Genomic DNA, 19,079 nt, shown 5'->3' on the forward strand with positions numbered 1-19,079 from the left:
GGTATTTTGAAGCACATTTTGAAACAATTTTTAGAATTGTTGAAAATATTTGACTTCGTAGTTAAAATGTTGAGGATTTTAATTCAGAATTTATACTGAAAAGGGAGCTGAAAGGCTTTCTAGTTAGAGGAACTCAGGAGATAGCAGTGTAGATAATTTTTCTAAGAACTGAACCTATTCTCGAAACAGTGTTTCAATGAAACTCTTTTACATTCTTCCAAAAATACAAGAACATTAAATTAAACACCCCTCTTCCATCTCAGTACTACTGTAAGTTAAAGTATTAATACAAGCAGTGATGACTGTTCATTGTATGAGACGGTCATGTCTTGCAAGCATGTTTTTATCTCACAGTTACCAGGACTTTAGGTTTTGATCATCATTCTCAGTCTAGCTTGCTATAGCATTAGTTAGTCTTATACTAAGAACCTGTAATTTCTTAAGAGTTTGATCTTGCAAAAGCTGGGTGTTGTATTTGCAACTGTGAGTGAAAATCCCATTTATGTCAACCACTAGACCCGATAGTGTTTGTAATATTGGGCCCAATTCCCTGATTCTGCAATTGAATTCAAGCAGGTGAACCCCCGTGTCCATGTAGAGAGCCCCACTGAATCCAATGGGACTCTGCATAGATCTGGTTGCAGAATCAGAGCTTATGTTTGTAATAATACTCTCTTTCCTCCATCTGATGTCCTCTGAATACACGGCTCTACAGCCAAAATGCTTCTGAAATAAATGTAGTCAAACTTTACTAATTCCGGGTCACTGAGAATGAAAATGATGCTTAAAATTGTTGATTGGCTCTAGTCTAGCTGTTGGGCTCCAGACTACAGCAGTGGAATCTCCTGGCAGGTGATGTTAGGGTTTCCATGTTCCGTGACCGTCAAAAGGATCATGTCCCATTCTTCTTCATGGAAGGTGATCTTGTAGCCTGCAACAACATCGATGGTGTGATGGCAGCCCTCAACATCGTTCACAATCCAGATGAGTGGAGACTGTTCATTGATTCATCGAAGACGAGTCTTAAAGCTGTTTTGCTGCATAATGGCAATGTTTTGCCATCAATTCCAGTTGGTCATGCAGTCCATATGAAGGAAACCTATGACAACATGAAACAACTTTTGAGGTGCATAAACTATGACCAACATCAGTGGCAGCTTTGTGGCGATTTGAAGGTTGTTGCTCTCTTGCTTGGTCTGCAGACTGGATACACAAAGTACTGCTGTTTTCTCTGCGAATGGGATAGTCATGCAAGAGATTCCCACTACATCAAGAAAGATTGGCCACTCCGACAGTCATTGGAGCCTGGGAGGAAAAGTGTTCAGCATCCACCACTTGTTGAATCAAGGAAGATTTTGTTACCACCCTTACACATCAAGCTGGGTCTGATGAAGAACTTTGTCAAGGCCATTGACAAAAAACAAGCAGCTTTCAAGTACCTCCGTGGAAAATTTCCAAGGTTAAGTGAAGCTAAGATAAAGGAAGGTGTCTTTGTTGGTCCTCAGATTCGTGAACTTCTTCGAGATGATGCATTTGACCATGCACTGCGTGGCAAGGAAAAGATGGCATGGAAAGCCTTCCTGTTAGTGGCAATAAATTTTCTCGGAAACAACAAGGCAGACAACTACAGGTTGTTGGTGGAAAACCTCCTCAAGGCATACAAAAGCCTTGGTTGCAACATGTCACTAAAGATACATTTTTTGCACTCTCATCTAGATTTTTTTCCACCGAACTGCGGAGCAGTGAGCGACGAGCACGGCGAGCGATTTCACCAGGACATTGCAACAATGGAGAAACGCTATCAGGGCAAATGGAGCCCATCAATGCTTGCAGACTATTGCTGGACAGTGACAAGAGATGCTCCATTTAATGAATACAAGAGACAAGCCAAGAAGCGCCAAGTAGACACTGAATAGGACTAAACTATGTACATAATAGTTTTTTGCCTTTTGTTTCATAATAAATTTTATTTATATAACCCTTTTGCTGATTTTTAAAGTGTTACATAAACAGGACAGGTGAAATATTATCATGTAAAGCAACCATAAACACATGAAAAGACCTAGGTTTACAATTTATGATTAAAACTCTACTATCTACACAATATACATAGACATAAAATGTAAAAACTTAAATATCTTAGAAACAGTAGCCAATCAGTTGTTTTAATTGTCATATTTGAATTCAGCACATCAAAATACATAATAAATACCACATTTTATCTCTGAAGCAGATGACTTCTCAAAAATTGTAGACCAGTGATATTTTTAATTGCTTTGACTTTAAATAGTGGACCAGTGCTTATTATGTTTTGATTATAGTCTTCAAAATGACTTTGTTTCTGTTTCCTTTGATTTTATTTTTAAACATAGTTAAATGCTCCAAATTCACTTGACCTAAAACAATTTTTTTGAGATTTTTCAGATATGGCAGCAACTGAAACATCAATTATTTATGCAGCTCTAACTATAATCCACTAACAAAAACATGCAAAATTGAAAGAAAACGGGTTTGTTAAGAGTGCTGACTCCTTCAGTTAAAGACTTTGCAGTGATACAAAAAGACAGATAAAAGATGCTGTTGCAGGATATTATTTATTAATCAAAAATCATTTTGTATCTTCAGTCCCAGCTTTCTGAAGAAAAACTCTAGAGTAATGCATGCTCCTTAAACCTGAAAAACTAGCTTCTAAAATTATGTGCTGAGAGTATAAATATGTGTAAGAATATGGCATTGTTTTTGGTCAAAGTAGGAAAGAGAGGTTTAGACCTAGCAACTCACTAGTATTACCAATTAAGGACTGAGAGGAGTGAGACTCATTCTCTTCACTGCACCATAAATACACACAAAAGCTTGTGCTTTTCTCTTCTGTTTCTGGATTAATTCCTCTCCAATGACAGAGTTCTAGTCTATTAGTGGTTCTACTTGCACTGTCCTTAGTGGGGGCAGAACTGGGTTTAGGCCATGGACTTTAATGGATGTAGGATTGACATTGTAATGATAATATATCCAGTTGTACAGGTTCATCAACTGAGATGTTGTGTAATTTTGAAAAATAAAATGTCATAACTGTTGAATTTTTAATTTCATTTAAATATTTGACAGAATATTTAATTTCAGTGTTACTTGTTGAATGCATTTTTACTCAACATGCTCAGATTTTTCTTTCATGAATCTGTTTGACTGAGTAGTTAAATAGACTAAAGACGCAGGTTCCTAACTCTTAAAAACTTACATTGGGTCTGTGTCATATTACAGCTGTGGAAGATACAGACATTCGAACAATCAGTAATAAAGATATTACAATCCTTTGATATATGCTGTTACAAAAAAAATTCTGAAGATATCATGGATTGACTGAGTAACCAACAAAAAAGCACGGGACATGCTTGGAGCTCAAAAAACAGTAGTCAAAATCTTAAGAAAAGTAGTATTTGATTTGCATGGTACATTTTAAGAGGTTCAGCTGGCAATGCATGTTTATGGGCAGTGGAAGAGCAAGTTGATGGCAGAAAAACATAAGGCGAAAAAAAAGATCTTGGACGAATGATGTGGTATCCTGGGTGGATAAAAGGGATTGTTCATCCACAAAGAGATTAGCAGATCGTTGTACAGAATGGGCTACCATGTTGCAAACCTTCAGGAAATGAGATGCCACATAAGAAGCAGAGAAAGAAAAGAAAAAAAAAATCCATCACTGACACAGTGATATTTTCCCAAATAAGTGTGCCACTTGCAGAGTTAGGTCGTAAGCTTGTAATTGCTAATGCATGTGGTTGTCTAAGCATGCAAATAAGCCCTTAGTAATTACATGCATAAAGATTTGCTGGATCATAGCCTGAGATAGATATATTCTCATTTTCTAGATGTGTTTGTGTAATTCACGAACACTAATGAACCTTGCATACCATCTAAAAGAACATGTATCAACATGGAATGTCTTGCAATGTACGTCTTCTGTGGAAAGAGTTTTTATAATCTGAGGACAATCAGCATATGGGCAGGATATGGAAATACTTATCAGCCTGTTCTGTAAGTGCTGTTAGCTTTTTTCCTAGTCCTTTTGGTCTTCAAGAAAGAAGAGTTAGGGAGTGAAATGCTGGGACCATTAAAGCTAGTAGCAAAATTCCCACTGATTTTCAGTATGGTCAGAATTTCACCTAGGAATTTTTGTGCATTTATTATTTGCTATATTTCAGTCACTTGTGATACAGAGTGAATAGAAACTTAACAGGGCACTGTCAAGATTTAAAAAACAAACAAACAATCTTGTTCACTTTCTTTTAAATATATTCTGATTAACAAATAAGCAATGAGAGTGTGTTTGTTCTGCAGAGTGTAGGTGCAGAGACCATGAATGAGAATAAATTTATGACTGTGGATCCCAATACCGGGCCAATGGAAGCCGCCATCAAACCGTTGCCATTTAAGGCTCCAAACTTCATTGTGAGTATTTTAACAATTAGAAATTCTCAAACTTTAAATGAAATAATAACTAAGCTTCTATATTACTACATTGCTAATATTCCTACTAACAAAGTAAGATTAGGATCCATATCAAGGGTCCATATCATACCATCAATTTTAAAGAAATTCAGCTTCAAAATCCATGCCAGGATATGGCTGAAGTGTGCATTAAATTACAGAACATGAAAATGACACTAGTCCGGAGGCAACACTTATATTCAGTCCTGACCCAAGTCCAAAAAAGCACTGCTGCTAGATCAAGGTACCTGTAATGGTTTTATGGTCTGGTATCTCGCAAGCCACCAAGGCTAGAAATGAACAATTTATACGATTGAAAATCTGAAATCCAGTCCATTCAAGTGCATGAGGCATTTGTTCCTAAGCCCAGTCAGGTTGCAAAATAATGGGACTGTAGTGGGGTGGTCACCCACTCCTGCCCTGAAGGGCTTAAAACAGCCCTTAGCCAGGGCTATGGTAGGGGAAGCATGGGCTGCTTGGGGAAGTAGCCACAGCTGGGCCATGCCCCAATCAGGCCGCAGCTGGCCCTATAAAAAGGCTGTGAACCAGGAGCTCAGGAGACTCTCTAGCCTTTGAGAGGCAGAGGCCTGGCTGCAGGGGATCGTACCTGAGGTGGAGTAGGGCTGGGGGAAGGCCAGAGGAGCTGGGGAGCTCCGGTCTGGAAATCCCCCGGATTGCAGGCTTAGTATAAGGCTGAATAGGTATTGGGATTGCAGGAGGGAGCCCAAGGGCAGAGGATAGCAGCAGGCACAAACCCTCTTTGCCATTGATGAATGACTTATACTGCAGTCTGCTCCAGGGAATGGGGGCTAGTTGGTGACTGGCAGTAGCCTACAACTGAGGTGAGGTAAGGTGAGGTGGGGTGGGGCGGGGCATCACCCAAAGAAAGGGTCATCCGGGATCCAGGCGCTCCAAGGCTGGCAGAGCTAATTCACAGAAGAGACCAGCAGAAGGCACCGCAGGGGTGAGTCCCACCCGCCTACAGGGACTAAAAATAAATCATGTCATTAGTCATTGCCATTATGTTCCCCCTCAATAATTTAATTTCCAACATAATGTTAGAGGCCATTCTCTCACTTGGAGCTAGAAACAAATACTGCTTTCTAAAATCTTGGCATTCCAGCTTTCAAGTGGTAGAAACTCTAGCAATTTGTGAAGTACAGGCTGCTAAAATAACATCAGAATTAAATTGTGGATAGAGGCATAGCAATATGATGATTGCTAATGTCATTGTGGTAGGGTTTTTGTTCGTTTTTGTTTTAATATCTGCTATCTTGCTACTTGCCGGGGCTCAGACCCTGTTGGCAGACTCTACCAAATGTTCTTTGGACCAGTAACCTTTTCAGAGTGCTAGTCCTAAGCCATGGCTCAAAAAGAAAGATTTGATTCCCTGTAATTTAATTCTGTATGAATCAGATGCACCCATCCCACAGAATAAAGCCTGAATGCTCAGGCTTTGTGTAGTTTGCTGAGCAGGGGGTCGACGGGGGGTGTGAAATTTGCCCCGGAGTCTCAGGCTCTGCATTTAGACCACTACTTCCTTTGCTCCTCTGAACTCTCCTCTAAGCACCAGCCTCTTTGGATTGCATGGTTTATGCAGAAGCCACTCACACGCCCAGAGCCTCTCCATATAGTTTGAGTACAGGATTTGGGTAGTGCAGATGCATTATGCTGGCCCTCCATGTCTCAGGTGAATTTCACCGCATCTGAATTGAAACTGCTGATATACACAGGCATGAAATCTGAGGTGTGTACAGAATCTAGTACCACTGTTGCAGAATTAGTTGTAAAATTATACTGAAAACTACCACAAAATTGTCTCACACTTGACACAAAAATTAATCAGAGAGAAATTCTAGGAGCTTATTCTGAACCCACATTTCCATGAGCCGCGATTAACAATTCTGCTGACTTTTTTAAAATAATTTTATTTTAACAATCTAATTGCGAAGAAAATAAAGTCAAATAACTTAACTTTTAAAAGTATGCCAAAAACTGAGAAAGTGTTAGTTCGCTGCACAAGAGAGAATTTTTGGTTGCAAATTTAAAAGTAAAAAGCAGGAAGGAAGAAGTTGCCTGTTAATTGTTAATCCCAAAATATCTGGATTTAAGGCCTGATGCTGCAAGGTGCACCTGCTGGCAACTGAATAGATCAAAGGTTGATAATGGGATCTAGAGCCTTTCTCCCGTAAGTCCCCAGCTCACATGCAGCTGAGTTCATTTGCACTTGAGAGTTGTTGCTATATGATTGCTATCATGTAAAATGAGACTCTCTCCAAGTCCTAGCAGACACAAATTCATATCAGTTTAGTTATTGGCAGTTTCAGCAGGAAGATCCAGGATAGAGAATACTTTTCTGTATCACTCTTTCAAATTCCTAGAGGTGATCCCTCCAGAACAGATTGGAGGCACATTCATAGAACAGTACAGAGAGCCTTGTACTACCTCTGCCGCTACTGTATCTTTCCTGTCAATAAAGCTATCAGTCCAATTACCTTTTACAAGAAATACACAAGTACATTAGGCCCAAATCCTGCGTTTGGGTCTCTGTGGGTAGGCATAGGAAGAAAACCCTGTCAATTTCTAAGGCACCCCATGCAGGAGTAAGGATCCATCTGTATAGATTCACAGGCAGGATCAGGTCCTCAAGCATATAGCACTGAAATTGTGCTCATCGTGCTTATGTAAATCCAATTTATAGCACTTTCTGGCTATTTAAGTAAAGTATAATCAGCAAGTGTCATTGTTATACCACCCATCCCCGTTGGTATTTTTAAACATTTGAAAACGCTCTCAGTCCCATTTTCAATCCCTTGATTTGTTCAGATGCCAGAAGATGCAGAGCACCTTGCAACATCAGGCCTTAAATCCAGATATTTAAATCTTGCTTTAGTGGATTTAAAAGCAAAATATACCATGAAAAAAATTATAATTTCTGAGTTTTCTTCCTTTTATTAAAGCAAAACCAAATATTCTTCACAGTGTAATATTTAATAACAGTGTAGTATATTTCCAGTTTGGCTGAGTCTTGCCACTGGCTTTGGATCACGTCATAAGTGCCAGCAATAGGCCAAATAACGTGATGAGGTAGGGGAAAAATCCATGTAATTAATCTGAATTACAAATGTGTTGGGATAGAAATGACTGTGGTATTTGTCAATAGTCTCTCTTTCAGTGCTATCTAGGTTACCAGGGTGTTTCTCATAGAGCTAAATGTTCCATCTACTTTCCGTTTTGGATATTCATTGCCAAAAAAAAGTTGATGCGTCACTAGTTCATGCGCATCCTCCCCGAATACAGTATCTTACAGTCACCTCCATGGAAAAATCTTTTCACAGTGAATCCAATTCATCTACTTTACCATTCCCACCTCCTCCCATTCTTAAGCACTTTACACACCAATTTATAAAAATACAGCCAAAATATATTTACAGAACTTTGAGAGAGTTTTGATAAGGCTGATGTGGTAGGTAGTAATTATTAACAGAGAGAACACTTCTGGCTATAAGAAAATGTTCTTTTTTAAGTAAAACTGAGAAGCTGAGTCCTTTCATCATTTAGAAGTAGTACGGTATGTTGTATATCTCTTCTTCCTCTTGAGGGACATAAATAAATTACTCCACAGCAATCGCTTCTGATGACTGTTATAATAACTATAGCAAGGCTTCCTTTAGTATAGCTTTCAAAACACAAAATAATCTTTCCAGTACAACATTCTATTACTCCTTTTCTATTCTGCTGTCTTGTTGCATTTGAAAGAAAAATAAGATTTCCACAAGGCTTCTTATAGCATTGATTACATTTTACAGGATCAGTTGTATTTTTGCACAACCACTTTTCACTTATTGGAGGCACAGCTGCACCTGTAATTTTGTATATGCCATGCAGAAGAGAATTTAGACATGTAATCACAATTTAGATACAACCCTATTGTAAATGTTTTAATATGATGGGAAGTGCATACAAGTGCTGAATCCTGTAATCTCAGACTAACCCTAACCAGACTGATTTTCTATTTCCATGTAAAAAGAAGATTTTAATTTCCTTCTGTTAATCCCAAACACAGTAGTTTTGACACAGTTCAAAAAATCTTTGTTTTTCTTGCAACTGAAATTAAAGTGTACAGTGTGTTAGACTATTGATGAAATAAGTGAGCATGATAAATGGTTCATGACAAGATGAGGCATACCGCAAAGGCTGTGAAATAAAAATGTCTGTCATATTTTGAAATAGTCATCTTTATTTTTTCTTAAACACTGTTTTAATTCTAGCACTCTGGCATTGGTGGAGCAGCAGCTGGCAAGAAGAACAGAACTTGGAAGAACCTAAAACAAATTCTTGCTTCTGAAAGGGCACTGCCATGGCAACTCAATGATCCTAGTTGTAAGCTACTTAGATGCTTTACATGTATTTATAAATAATAAAATCCACACAAATTATTTTCTTTAAAATGAACCTAAATTTTATCTATGCATGCAGTATTCTGATGGAACAAATTTCAGTGATATATTTAAGAACAGCTTGACCCCACAACCAAATGGAGACGAGCGTGTAATTGGGAGTGGTGTTAGAAAGTTTGTGCCTGTTTGAGAGGAAAATAAATCTACTAGAACCAAGTCCTGAGTTGCTTACTCAGGTCAAGATTCTGTCACCTTTATTCATGTTGAGTGGTACTCAGTGAGTAGCCCCATGTCTGCCTTAATCTACTCATGGAGTAAAGAATTGCTCAACAATAATAAGAGGCAGAATTTACCCCTCCGTTTTTATCTGGGCAGGCTGTAAGAAATCAAAAAGCACCACAGGAATTGAGTATGCTTGCATTTTTTAATATTTTATTTGTTAGCCTGTCAGAGTATATCTACACTGCAAAGAAACCTCTTTGGCAACAAGCCTTAGAGCCTGGTCAACTGACTCGGGCTTGCGCCATGGGGCTGAAAATAACAGTGTAGATATTCCTGCTTAGATTGGAGTCTGGACTTTGAAACTCCACAAGAGGGGTGGGTCTCAAAGCCTGGGCTCCAGCCTGAAAAGGAATGTCTACACTGCTGTTTTTAGATCTGTAGCGCAAGCCCAAGTTAGTTGATCCAGCCTCTGAGACCTTTTTGGTAGTGTTTTATCCAAAAATAACTTGCCATTTTTAAAAGAGTTTGAGACTACTATTATAGAAAAATGCAGACTACTGTGTGTTCTTGGCTATTATAACTGACAATCTGCTGATGTTGCTATTTTCAACTACATTCTATTTGTAAAAGTAAATGTCCACATTTAAAAAAAAAAGAAAAAGAAATGTAATTATATATTTTAAAACAGCTGCCTATGGCATTAATATCTTTTGAATTATTGCCTTATAGTGCACATGATGATCCATAAAATCTGAATCAGATGCGTGTGGAGGGAAAGAAGCTAGCCATGTACAAGATATTTTTATACATACAAGTTATTTTTATACATGTCAAGTTACGGTTTTGTTTTTTTAAACTAATGAAACATACCGAGATGTGTCTGAATAAATGTTTGCATACAAGAGCAATGCTATTACTGTCTGAGGGACACCAAAAAATAGCAATTTCTATCATTTCATTTAAGTATTCAGACAGTTTTCTAGGTCATTGGCCAGGCTTAAAGTGGCACATGCTTAAAGATTTATCTGATTTAAAAGATTAGTTTGCTTTTCTGGATTACAGTATTTCAAAGCTTCAGTCTTGAGCAATGTTTGGTGGTCTTAACGTACAGCAGGCATAGTGACTATTCTTGCAGATATAATATTTCCAACTGTAGAGGAAATAGTCATTAAGACTTACATGAATCCATGGTGTTTGTAATGCAGTACAAATAGCTCTCTTGCATTTTTCTTCCTTGAGGGGTCAATCCTGCTCACCTTACCCCTGTCAGTAAGGCAAACAGGATGAAGGCCTTAGTGGATAAAAGCAGCAAAGAGTCCACTACATGCATCCGATGAAGTGGGTATCCGCCCACGAAAGCTCATGCTCCAATACGTCTGTTAGTCTATAAGGTGCCACAGGATTCTTTGCTGCTTTTACAGATCCAGACTAACACGGCTACCCCTCTGATACTTAGTGTATAAAGAAAGCAAGCTAAATGTTTTCAGCTAATTATAGAAATTTCGTTTAGTAAAATAATTGTTTTTCAACAATTGTTTATCTTTTCAACTCTGTTATTTTTATTTTAAAAAAACACAAATGTGACCCTGAAAAGATAGACTGAAGAAGTTAATATCTTCCTTTCTCTCTTTGACATACTTTTAGACTTTAATATCGAAGCTCCTCCTTCCTTTAAACCAGCCAAGAAATACTCTGATATTTCAGGACTTCCTGTAAGTATTTTTTTTAAAAACTTATCTAAATTGGCATCTCATTTCTCACAACCCAAAATTAGAAAAAATAAATAATAAAATAATTGGAGATATACTTATCTCATAGAACTGAAAGGGAACTTGAAAGGTCATTGAGTCCAGCCCCCTGCCTTCACTAGCAGGACCAAGTACTGATTTTGCCCCAGATTGCTAATGCTCCCTCAAGGATTGAGCTCACAACTCTGGGTTTAGCAGGCCAATGCTCAAATCACTGAGCTATCCCCCCCTGTGTATTCAGGTAGGTCCCACTTCAGCAACGTACTTAAACAATCCCATTGATTTAGAGACGAGGCAGGCAAACTTTTTGGCCTGAGGGCCGCATTGGGTTTCATAAATTCTATGGAGGGCTGGTTAGGGGAGGGGGTTGTGACCCGGCCTCCATCTCCTATCTGCCCCCTTAGATCCCTGCCCCATCCACACACATCCGCTCTCTGTCTCCTGGCTGCCCCATCCAACCCCTCCTCTCATTCCTGATGGGCCCCCCACAGGACCCCTGCCCCATCCAACCAGTCCTTCTCCCTGTCCCCTGCTGCCCCATCCAACCAGTCCTTCTAACTGCCCCCCCGTGACCCCTGCCCCCATTCAACCCCCTGTTTCCCCCCAACCCCTATCTACACTCCTGCCTCCTGACCAGCACCCCAAACTACCCTGCCCTCTATCCAATCCCCCCTGTTCTGTGCCCCCTTACTGTGCTGCCTGGAGCACCAGTGGCTGGTGGTGCTACAGCAGCGCCACCTGGGTGGAGCCGGGCCACGCTACCACCACCACCACACAGCTCAGAGCACCGAACTAGGCTGGGGTCTGCAGCTGCGCTGCCCCAGGAGCTCACAGCCCTGCCGCCCAGAGCATTGCACTGGCGGCGGAATGAGCGAGCTGAGGCTGCAGGTGATGGGGGACAACAGGGGAGAGGCTTGGGCCGAGCATCCCAGGCTAGGAGCTTCGGGGCCCGGCAGGACGGTACCGCGGGCTGTAGTTTGCCCAACTCTGATTTAAAGCCAAACCTTGAGCTAAACTGCCTCTGTATCACATAGCTCCCAAAACCTAGGTGGACTCCCTGGTAAAGAGCCAAAGCAGATTAAAGGTCCTGCCCCTTGAGATAGCTGCACAAGTCCCCCTACCCTGCCTTTCCCCAGGGGTAGAGTCTGGGTACCTCCACCCAAACTCACTATAGGTGGAGCTGGTAGCTCACATTTCCCATTACAGGAAAGGACCCTGTTTTCAGTTGCTTATAATTTTTCCAAACTTCACTATTCAGATTAAAACTTTCTATGTCCAATGTCTGTCTCCAGCTCATTATTCTTAGTCTTATTTGGAAAAATGATTCAACAGTTGCAGAAAATAAGATTAGGGAAAAATATGTTGTTTGGCTCACTTTCAAAAAAATTCTTACACCTGTTTCATTGAGAAGCTCTAATGCCCCTGATTTGGAGTAGTAACTTGAAATTTGGCAGTGTGGTAGTCTTTGTGTCAGGGATATACCTTTTGCTGCTGTTATGAAAAACACACCCTCATTTGGCCAAATTATAAGACTTTAAAAAACGTCAGTTCACATATGTTCAGTAGAGACTTGTTAGAATTTGGCAGCTAAATTCTCCATCTGCCCTGAACATAGTTAATGCAGTTGCATGCAGTCCTGGGGAACTGGATTTTACTTTTGCTTCTGCTACAGATTTCCTATGTGATATTAGTCAAGTCACTTAAATTATATTTTTAAATTAACTGTGTGTTTTGTCAATTTCTGGGTACCCAACTTTAAACATGTAGGGTCTGATTTTCGGAATTGCTGAGCTGAGTGCAGAAAAACTGCAACTGAAATCAACAGAAATTTTGCTTTGAACATGGAAAGTGCCATATAATACTAAATACTCTGAAAAATCAGGTCCTGGGCATCTCAAACTGGGAACCCAAAATTGATGGACACTTTTGATCTTAATATCTGTGCCTCAGTTTTCCATCCCTAAAGCTAGGCTAGTAATACTTCGCTACCTCACAAAGATGTTGTGAACATAAATTCATTGTTTGTGAATCACTCAGACACTGTAGTGGTGAGTGCATGGGGAAATTAATAATTCTGTGTTCAGAACAGGGTTAGAGTAGTGTGCGGTAAACAAGATGGAGGGCCACACATTGAACAATGAGGAGAAAACAAAGCATTGAATAGTTGCTCATGAAGTGAGCCCCATCTATTCTGGGCACTGAATGCAGCAGGAATGCTGAGATAAAAATAGAACGTGATCATGTGTGTATGCATTATGATACAATCTTTAGTTACAAGGGAGCTGGAATTAAGCTTGTATGAACAATATTAACTTGGGCATTTCCTAACTTTTGAGAGCTTTACTTTGCAATGTTAATTTTCTTTTAACATCATTTTTTTGATTTTATATAAAGGCAGTTGGTGGATGACATCAGAGGAGACAATATGTCTCACATGGGATCCTTCATCTGAGTGATACCTGCCACTTGGATCTCAGCTGGCAACTCCTAAATCTAGAGGGTCGATCGGACCACTGATTCAAACACATGCCTTTCTCCCCTGTCATTTGGGACATAGCTCGCCCACCCAATAAAACCACTCCCCTCCAGCCAGTTTGTTTTTCAACTAGAGTATTATCTATATTATGGTAGTACCCAGGATCCCCCAGAAATGATCAGGGTTCAGTTGTACTAAGTGCCACATAAACAAGTAATCCAGAAGTCTCTCATTCTATAGGAAAGACAGGGCGCAACAGGTGGATGAAATAGACAAATCGGGGGTTGTTTGTATTATTGTTACCTCACCCTCCCAAACAGATTTTAGCAGAAAAAAGAGGATGCAACTAGTATCTTCATTCCCCTTTATCTTTTTCCCATCCCCTCCCCTTACAATTGCTTTGCAGGTGTTAACAGTAGCCTTAATTGGGGTTATTTGGGTTGCAGTTATCCAAGTAACCTTGGCCTAGCACAGGGTAGGGCTGCTGAGGGAACTTAATTGCATAAGCCTTTTCCACTTCCACCCGCCAAAGCAGCTCTATAATTCCCTTCCACACTAGCCTTGACCCTCTTCAGAATTGGTCAGTTAGCCTCTCTAATCCATGTACTCACTACTATTTCCCACTGCTGCATAAAGATGTGTCAGAATTTGGCTTTTAATTAGCCGGAGGAGACCAAATTTAGCCTGGGGAAGCCTGTAGGTTTCCTACAGACTTCAGCAGGCTCTTCCCTTCTTTTTTCCCCCACTGTCAATGAGCTATGTAAATGTAACTACTCTAGCATGATCCAAATATTCTTTCTCTGACTGCATTCAGCGCTGCTTTTTTTCGTTTCTCTTTTGGCTTTTTCAATTTTTCGTCTTCTGAGTTCATCTTCGGACAGGTTTCCTATTTTGCTATGGCTGGAAGGTTTCTCTTGACTGATAAAAATATCCTGTTTAACAACTGATGTGTCCTTTAAATTGCTGAGTCAGAATTGGTTCATAAGAAGTACGACCTTTATTCTTAAAATCACTTCCTAATGGGAAGATACAGTACGTAAGGGAATATTTTAGAAGTCTAGTCCAAAAAATGTCCCCCTGGTGTCTCTGAGAAATCTGATAGCATTTGTGTGAGAACATTTCCTGTGAGGAGTGCAGGATTCCCCAAGAAATGCTATTTGCAATAAATTCTTTGGCATTACTCATGCAAGGAAGTATTAAATGGTCTGTCTTATATAAAATGAGGAGTGTATTAAAACTTTCCCATCAGTACATAAGCAGTTATGTTAAACACCACAACTGAATTCTGTTGATTCTTGTCTCTTTCGAAGGAATTATATCCCTTAATGGTCTAATAAGGCAGCCAATTTATAATTTTAATTCAGCAAATGCTAAAAGTTCAAAAATAATTCTATTTATGGATTGCATTTGCATTTTTAGACACATAAGCTCTTCTGTTAAAACTTAGAAGGTAGGTCTTTGGTCATATTAACATATAGAACAAAGTAATCTAATCTAACAGAAAAAATTACTCAAATGCTTGAACTTCTGCCTTTTCTGAAAATGGATCAGCTTTGGTGCTGTAGAAACAGACTAAGATAATTACATACTTCAAAACATGATAAAGTATCTGTGGCCTTTGACTTAGTTTACAAAATGTGGAGGGCTTTTTCCATGCAAAATTGGATTGCTCTGCTTTTTATCTGGTTTAATTATTGCAGAAATATTTGAAAAAGTTTTACTCAGATTGCTTCTAACATAATTTATCTGAAAAGCACTAGATGGTAATTACATCTACTATATAGTAATATCTTGACCTCCAGTGTGAAGTGTAAGACTGATAGAGGATCCTCTCAGGGTCACAATTTTTTAACAAACATTTAATGAAATGCAATAAATAAGTAGATATGATTTAGCCAAAAAACTTATTGCTATTGTCCGTTAAAAATCAACGTTTGCTTAGATTTTCTTACACACCTTGAGCCAAACTCATAGAACTTTGATGTACCTACAAATATATACCCAGAATAACTCTGACTACATCAGGGATAATATTGGCCCTTCATTAAGTCCTACATTTGCTATTTTCTGAAAGCTAAAATATTTTCCATGTTAAGTTAATGTTTTGTGGCATTGTAAAAAAATAAAAAATAAAAAAATAAAATGCTATATGGCAATAGTCCTCAATATACTCTGCTATATAACTATTACCAGCCCTGGCAGTTGACTACCTTATAGCCAAGTACTGAGTTTTCACTTGAGTGCCCTCCAGATTTTTTCACCATGGGGAACATTTCCCTCCCACCATGGACCTGGCAGGGGGTTCAACACTACACCCTGAATCCGGGGGGACCTACAGAGCCTGTGCTCTTCTGCAGTTCTTCCTGTCCCCTGGCTTCTTTAGTAGAATGCTTCTTAAGGAAAGCAAGCTTCCACTGCCTGAGCCTTCCACCATCCCAGATCTCTTGTCAGGGAGAGCAAAGAAGGAAGGGCTCAGATTACTGGCAGGTACAACATAAGATAATACGAACAGAATCAACAGTTATTTCAGATGGGCCTAGGACAGAGAGAACAATACCATGGAGATTAGCTTTTCTCTTCATTCTACCCAATGTGCTGAGCCTGATAGCTAACATATGCTCAAACTTTCTAGGGCAACAGGGAGGGAGGGATGATGGGGTGGAGCTGGAACTTCACCTAAGAAGCCCTAATCCAAATGTAGCAGAAGTGGAGGATACAAGCTAGACTAGGGTTGGGCAGACTTTTTGGCCTGAGGGCCGCATCTGAGTATGGAAATTGTATGGCAGGCCATGAATGCCCGGTGGGGGAGGGGGACTCTATGGGGTGTAGAATGGGGGGCTCTATAAGGGATGTTACCAAGGTGGGCGCAGAGGGGACTCATGGGGTGTGGCACAGCGGGGGGTCTACAGGGGACTCTTAAGGGCCCTGCTGGCAGTGACACCAAGGTGGCCATACCAGGCACTGCCATGGGCAGAGGCACCCTGGCTAGGATAGGTGCGGCCCCTGGGTGGTTTCGAGGCTCTCGAGGGTGGGGCCATAGAAGACCGGGAGGAAATTGGTCACGATGTGTATGGAAGGCAGGGAAAGGCGGTGTTTCCAATCTCAGAAACAGCATGGTGAAGCCGCGCCTGTGCAGTGTGGCTCTGCATGCCAGAAGATGGTGCTCGTCAAGGGAATTGTAAATCGGGGGCTGGGGAGCACCAAACAGAGCGGAGCAAGCTCCTGACCCTGCTCCCTGGCGGGAGCTCAAGGGCTGGATAAAAACGTCTGACAGGCCGAAAGCAGCTCCCGGGCTGTAGTTTGCCCACCCCTGAGCTAGACCAATGTTCCTTGCGTCACTCAGCTACATTATGGTGCTGAAAGCAGCAATCTGGAGTAATGCAAAACACTGAGTTCAGATTTCTTATCAGTTCAGTCACAGATCCAAAAGCTTTTTCTTTACAAAAATCTTTGCCATTTTAAAGAAAACTAAAGCTACGAACAATCCAACACAAGCAGGGAAATCAAGCCAAAGCTATTAGACCACCCATGATTCATCCTCTTTGTTGGTAATATATTGGCACCAACCCCATTCTTTGGAGAACTACCTTGTAAAGGACTGTACCAGATACACAGTTCCTAGGGTGATGTTAGAGAGCTGTGGTAGGATTTTTTCTGCTGTATAGATTTGTATGTGAAGCTATTTTAGCCCTATTGTGTTTAATGCATTTTTGATGTAAAAGCTTTTTCAGGGAGCTGTTTAGTTCTCGTAAAAGCTTTAACATGTGAGGGAAGAAAGAGGAAACTACTTCTTGTTACATGGTAACAAGAAGCAATGGGCTTAAACTGCAGCAAGGGAGATTTAGGTTGGACATTAGGAAAAAGTTCCTAACTGTCAGGGTAGTTAAACACTGGAATAAATTGCCTAGGGAGGTTGTGGAATCTCCATCTCTGGAGATATTTAAGAGTAGGTTAGATAAATGTCTATCAGGGATGGTCTAGACAGTATTTGGTCCTGCCATGAGGGCAAGGGACTGGACTCGATGACCTCTTGAGGTCCCTTCCAGTCCTAGAGTCTATGAATCTATGAATCTTATAAATGTCTCAGTTGTTACACACATTATTATGGACTCAAATGTTTTGTTTTGACATTTTTACTGAGATTTCTCTCTGGATGGTATCTCTGCCATTGTTTCTTTTCCAGGCAAATTATACAGATCCACAGAGCAAGCTGAGATTCAGTAGCATTGAAGAATTTGCTTACATTCGGATGCTTCCTTCAGACGTTGTTACAGGTTACCTGGCATTAAGAAAAGCAACAAGTATAGTTCCCTAAGACTTGCAAAATGCCTTTGAGTGACCAGCCACGGATTGGAATAACATTCAATGTTTTAAATAAAACTCTGCTTGTGGCATTGAGATGATTTGGGGGAGGGGGGAGTGTTACAAATTAATATTCATATTTATGTCTGAAAGTGGCTGGATTGAAATGTGCATTCGAAAGAATATTTCGTTTTAATTTTGCTACGTCTGTATATTTGTTAGCTTGCTGACTTAAGAATCCTGTTGTAGTCAACAAAAGATCCTGAATGTTTAGGGTGCAGTCCTGGCCCTACAGAAATCAGTCTGAGTTTTGCCGTTTACTTCAGTGAGGCCAGGATTTCATCCTTGCTATTGTTAAGTGCACTGATATTTGGTTTAGAAGAATGAGTGATCTGGGCCCAGGGTTAGTGACCAAGAACTCCTGAGTTCTAAACCTGCCTTGCATATGGAGAAGTCAAACTCTTTGCTTCAGTTTGCCCCCTCCGGTAAAATACTTCTCTGAATACTGTTGTGGGGATTAGTTGGTTAATGTCCATTAAGCGTATTGAAAATGAAAATGTCTATTCAAGTGCTAATATGCTAATATTTATATTGCAAATTTAATTATCCTAATATGGGGCAGGGGGCTGGGTGGGGAAACAGATACCGAATAACTTGGGATATTTCAGGTAATCAAGAGGACTGTCAGTGGAATTAAAATTATACACACAAACTATAATACAAGACTCAATCCTAATGAATAAGGAAAAGGGGTGAATTAAAATTGCATAAATTCTGGTATTTTCTTAACTTTTGAGTACTTGACTTTGCAACCCTAGTAATGTTCTTTTCAATGTATTTTTTATATGAAATTTCCTATTTAAAAAAAAACTGAAAGAACAGACATTCCTTCATTAGCATCATAGAAACACCCCCCATGGTTCATCAACAGGGTTGGAATCGTCTGATTCGCCACACTGACTTCTGTTGCAGGAACTAGTGGAGTAACTGATAGCAATAGTGGGTTGACATCTGCTCTGTGGACCAGCATTAGAGGGGTGTTAGATGCATTGCCAACTGATTTCACAGATATTTGTTCAAAGGAGACGAATGATGAGACTCGGGAATCTTGGATTCCAGTGCAGGTTTTAGAGGGGAGTGTGATCTAGTGGGCACAGTCTGTTCTGCCTGAAGTATGATCCCCTCTGCCTTTTCCCCAACCTCTCTCTGTCCTATCTCTTCCCCATGCCTAGCTCCCTGTCCCAGCCTCCTTGCCCCAGAAGTCCTCGTCTCATCCTTTCAGGCATCCAATCTCAGTCTCTCTCCTCCTCACAAGTCCTTTTGTTCAGTTATCCCCAGTCCCCCATCTCACTCTCAGCTCCTTGTCTCGTCTACGTGCCCAGTGAGTCCCCCTTCCATCTCTCTCCTGGCTCCTAGCCAGTCACTCTTCCCTTGGGGGTGGGTGGG

General features: G+C 40.3%; 1 protein-coding gene across 3 annotated transcripts in view; it reads left to right on the forward strand.

The window, feature by feature from the left end:
• INO80C (INO80 complex subunit C) overlaps positions 1 to 18,413 on the forward strand; it is a 39,754-nt gene extending 21,341 nt beyond the window's left edge. Inside the window, exons 1-5 of one of the 3 annotated variants that reach the window (XM_075062629.1) lie at positions 465 to 483; positions 4,336 to 4,446; positions 8,757 to 8,868; positions 10,752 to 10,819; positions 17,515 to 18,413. In XM_075062629.1, the coding sequence (XP_074918730.1) occupies positions 4,354 to 4,446; positions 8,757 to 8,868; positions 10,752 to 10,819; positions 17,515 to 17,646 (405 nt within the window). In that variant the 5' untranslated portion in view covers positions 465 to 483; positions 4,336 to 4,353 and the 3' untranslated portion in view covers positions 17,647 to 18,413. Of the gene's footprint in view, positions 1 to 464; positions 484 to 4,335; positions 4,447 to 8,756; positions 8,869 to 10,751; positions 10,820 to 13,249; positions 15,475 to 17,514 lie in introns of those variants that run through there. The other 2 variants (XM_075062628.1, XM_032764069.2) reach the window with 2 other exon arrangements.
• The last annotated feature ends 666 nt before the right edge of the window (positions 18,414 to 19,079 follow it).

Source organism: Chelonoidis abingdonii, chromosome 2 (genome assembly GCF_003597395.2).
Source record: "Chelonoidis abingdonii isolate Lonesome George chromosome 2, CheloAbing_2.0, whole genome shotgun sequence".
In the NCBI taxonomy this organism is placed as follows: domain Eukaryota; kingdom Metazoa; phylum Chordata; order Testudines; family Testudinidae; genus Chelonoidis; species Chelonoidis abingdonii.